Source organism: Hipposideros armiger, unplaced genomic scaffold, assembly GCF_001890085.2.
Source record: "Hipposideros armiger isolate ML-2016 unplaced genomic scaffold, ASM189008v1 scaffold_1253, whole genome shotgun sequence".
NCBI lineage: Eukaryota > Metazoa > Chordata > Mammalia > Chiroptera > Hipposideridae > Hipposideros > Hipposideros armiger.
The window spans coordinates 311,865-315,957 of NW_017732603.1; the positions used below are offsets into that span (position 1 = coordinate 311,865).

The 4,093-nt window shown below is 48.2% G+C and overlaps 1 protein-coding gene across 1 annotated transcript in view; it reads left to right on the forward strand.

Moving 5' to 3' along the window:
- LOC109376982 (signal-induced proliferation-associated 1-like protein 2) overlaps nucleotides 1–3,016 on the forward strand; it is a 97,653-nt gene extending 94,637 nt beyond the window's left edge. Inside the window, exon 2 of the mRNA XM_019633159.1 lies at nucleotides 1,613–3,016. Coding sequence (XP_019488704.1) covers nucleotides 1,844–3,016 — 1,173 coding nt within the window. The 5' untranslated portion in view covers nucleotides 1,613–1,843. The remainder of the gene's footprint in view (nucleotides 1–1,612) is intronic.
- The last annotated feature ends 1,077 nt before the right edge of the window (nucleotides 3,017–4,093 follow it).

A 4,093-nucleotide genomic window follows, 5' to 3' on the forward strand; every position in this document is an offset into this window, starting at 1 on the left:
CAGGAGTAATTCTTAACGCTTCCAAGTTTGTTGAGTGTTCTGTGCGCACAGTTAGGGGGAATGTCCAGCTAGTGCAGGAGCCTAGAGCTGTAAGCCACGTAGCGTTTCCGCAGGCATGGTGGGTGAAAAGTTGTTTCTTTCATATCACAGTTGTCATTTTTTCAGTTTCTAGGAAAGGATTTGGTAATAGCCTAAATCGTATAGGAGAAAACTATAATTCAGAATCCTTTTTGATCCTTTTTGGCACAGTGATTGTAAGTGAAACAGATGAGATGCAGCCATCTCGCCTCTCCTCCTGAGAACCACTAGCAGACACTGGTCTGCCCTGTGCATGGAAGCAGCTGAGTGCTCCTCCCCCTTTTGTTTGCCACACCCTCAGAAGTCATTATATTTCCTCAACCATGCAGCTGCCTGGGAACAGACAGCGGGTTGTCATGCCCAGACTGACTTTCTTCCCATGGCGGGAGAAAGCTGCCAGTATAAGAAAAGACCTGCTCTTCCAAGAGACCACCGCAGGTTTATCTCAGAGCCGTTAAAAGTTCTTGTACTGTTCAGCAAGTCAGAATTTTAACATTTTTAAACTAAATTTTAGTTATTTTTATGCTTTGGTGAAGACTGAGGGAAATCAGTTATATTACACCTTTATTACCATCATTGTTTTCAGAACTAGTTCTTTCTTATGCCAACAGGTAAGATTCCCAGACTTCCGTGAGTTGGGAAAATATATACTACCTGGAAAATATTTTGGTTTCATTAAAGACAGAATAAATTGAAAAACTTATTTGTAATCAAAGAAAAGAGTAAATTTTTACCGACCACAAAAATAAATTGTGGTGTTTTATCTCCATGCTTTCATTTGACCCTGTACATTTGTCAAGTTGCTGGAGGCATAATGAGCTCAAAAGTTGTGCTCAGTCAGACACCAGATTCTTTAGGCCCCTTTCCCACTTTAAGGGGTAGCTCTGTGAGTTCCTACTTGACTGCAAGAAACAATTTAAAATTTCATGTGTTAACACCTGACATTTACCCTCTTGCTGTAGGATGTTTTGAGTTTATTTTGAAAGAAAGTATAATAATACTCAAGAAATTACATGCCCTTTGTGTTACTCATAGCTAAGTGAAATGTTGCTGATTACCTAGTTTAAGCCAGGCTATGTTAGTAGACAATGTGATACAGAGATGAAAGGCACAGTTCTTGGCTTTGGGGAGTTGAAGTTAGCTAGTGGAGGAGGCTGATGGGTAAACCAACAATTCAGGGTACAAGAAAGTTGCTGAGATAGGTGTGCCTGCAGGGGCTGCAGGGGCTCTGCTCAGATGTGGACTGTGGGTGCAGATGTCCTGGCAAAGGTTCCTGCAGAGGGTCCCGCTGGGCGTGTGGTATGAACTCCAGCTAACCAAGTAGAGCAGTAAGGAGACTGTTCCAGAGAGAAGGAGCAGTGTGAACAGTGGTGCAGACATGAATCTTCATGACATTTGGGGGGTGGGGTGGTAGTGGAGATGGGCAAAAGGGGGAGAGAATGACAGGTAACAAACCGTATGTAGAATGTATCAAACTTGAACTATAATAATTGTTAATGGCTGTTTTCTGTTTTTTGGTTTTTTTTTCATTCAGGTGAAGGAAGTACTCATGGCTGATGTCTTAAGGAATGCTTTTGAAAAGGACAGAGGTGTACAGAATTATTAGCACTGAGAAGCAGGTTGGCTTTGGAGAAAGCATGCGCTGAGGATGTTGTTTGCTTTTGGTTAACAAGAGAAAACACAACTATAGGCGAAGCCTATGTATCACATTTAATATCCTGCATCAGGCTTTCTGGTGACACTTGGAGCTTCTTACCTCGTGGACATGAGTGACCTGAGGCAGCCACAGGAAGACAAGCACAAGCCTGGCAGAGCCTCCTCAAAGTTCCAGGATCCTCCCAGAATCATGCAGTCTGATGATTATTTTGCTCGGAAATTTAAAGCCATTAATGGCAACATGGGACCCGCCACTTCTTTAAATGCCTCAAATCCCAACGAGAGTGGTGGCCCAGCTAATGGTACCCCAGCTGTGCCCAAGATGGGTGTGAGAGCAAGGGTGTCTGAGTGGCCTCCTAAAAAGGACTGTTCCAAGGAGCTGGCCTGCAAGACACTGTGGGAAAGCCGGTCTCAGACCACGTACGACAGTGTCACTTCTATTATGCACAATGGACAAAACGACCAGAGTGACACTCAGGCGGAGGAGCAGCTTGGTCTAGACTTTGTGGAGGCAAAGTACACAATCGGGGACATGTTTGTCCACTCGCCTCAAAGAGGACTTCACCCCATAAGACAGAGGAGCAATAGTGACGTCACCATCAGCGACATCGACGCTGAAGACGTCTTAGACCAGAATGCAGTGAACCCCAACACCGGGGCCGCGCTCCACCGGGAGTACGGGAGCACATCTTCCATTGACCGGCAGGGCCTTTCTGGTGACAACTTTTTTGCTATGCTCAGAGGGTACCGAGTAGAGAATTACGATCACAAAGCAATGGCCCCTTTTGGGTTCCCGGAGTTTTTCCCCTGCGACGCTGCCATCTCGCCCAGCCTGCACGCGGCAGCACGGATCTCGAGAGGAGAGTTCGTCCGCATCTCAGGACTAGACTACGTGGACAGCGCCCTCCTCACTGGGAGAGACAGGGACAAGCCCTTCAAACGGAGGTTCAAGTCGGAGTCCGTGGAGACGTCGCTCTTCCGAAAGCTGCGAACTGTTAAAAGTGAACATGAGACTTTCAAGTTCACTTCTGACCTGGAAGACGGTCGTCTTGAGCGGGGCATTCGCCCGTGGAACTGTCAGCGGTGTTTTGCACATTATGACGTCCAGAGCATTTTGTTTAACATCAATGAAGCCATGGCTACGAGGGCTAACGTGGGGAAAAGGAAGAACATGACCACCGGGGCCTCTGCAGCATCTCAGACTCAGATGCCAGCGGGCCAGACGGGCAACTGTGAGTCCCCTNGGGCAGGGGCAGCGTCCTGGGCAGATCCCCTTGTGTAAGAAAAGGAAGGGCAGCCTGCATGGAGCTAATAAGGGGCCGGGTGGCTACTCGTGGACCAACTCACGAGACCTGTGATACCTTAAAGCAGTCAGGCTTTACCCTGAGGGAAGTGGGGAACCGCTGAAGGGTTTTGTGATACACTAGGAAAAAGGAGATAATGGTTCTAGCTATGGTGGTGTGCTGGCAGGTGAGATACAGCAAGGTCTGCATGCACTTGAGAAGGTTTAGAAGGTCAAATGGACAGGCCTTGGGTTGCATGTGGTCTGTGGGGGGAAGGCAGGATGAGCCTGGATGCTGGCTTGGGCAGCAGGCCGCTAGTGGTCCCGCTTCTGAGCTGCGGGACGAGGCGCAGGTGAAAGGAGGTGCACAGGACGACGCAAGCAATCATAGCTCAGTCTGGCCGTGCTGCGTGTGAGGCACCCCTGGGCTGGTGGGTAGAAGACGTCAGAGTCATCAGCACAGAGATAGTGCATGAAACTCCTAGACTTGTGCAGAATTAAGAGAGGGTGACCTAGACTAAGCCCCTAGGGGCGTCAGCATGTGAACATAACCTGAGGAGGAGCTGGCCAGGGAACCAAAAAAGAACCAGGAGTCACGTGTCCCATGCTGTGTCACGTTAATGTGTGGGTCAGTGCTTTGGGCTTCGCTGGTTCACAGCCATTTCAGCTTAGACGGCTGGGTGTAAGTTAATCATGAGTGCCAGCTAAGTGCCAGGCCCGACTGTGGGGGCTGAGGGCATATGCAGTGAGCAGGATAGACCAGGACCCTGCTCGTGGAGTTTCCAGCTGCCTCACTTAGAGACTCCCACGCTTAGCCCTTTTCTCCACCAGGTGTTATAACCCAGTAGAAGGCAGCGTCACAACACGGATTCTCGTGCAGACCAGATCCTTCAGGCACTTCTTACTGGGTTCCCTGCTTTACTCTGATAAAAAATCCTCAGCTATACTGAGGGGATCAGCTTTTGTGGCTGCTTGGGAAATTCCTCCAAATAGAAAGGTGGAATATTTCAAGAAGTTTATTGTCTAACACCAATGGGAATATTTTACCAAGAAAAGATTTTATTCTTCGCAAATCAT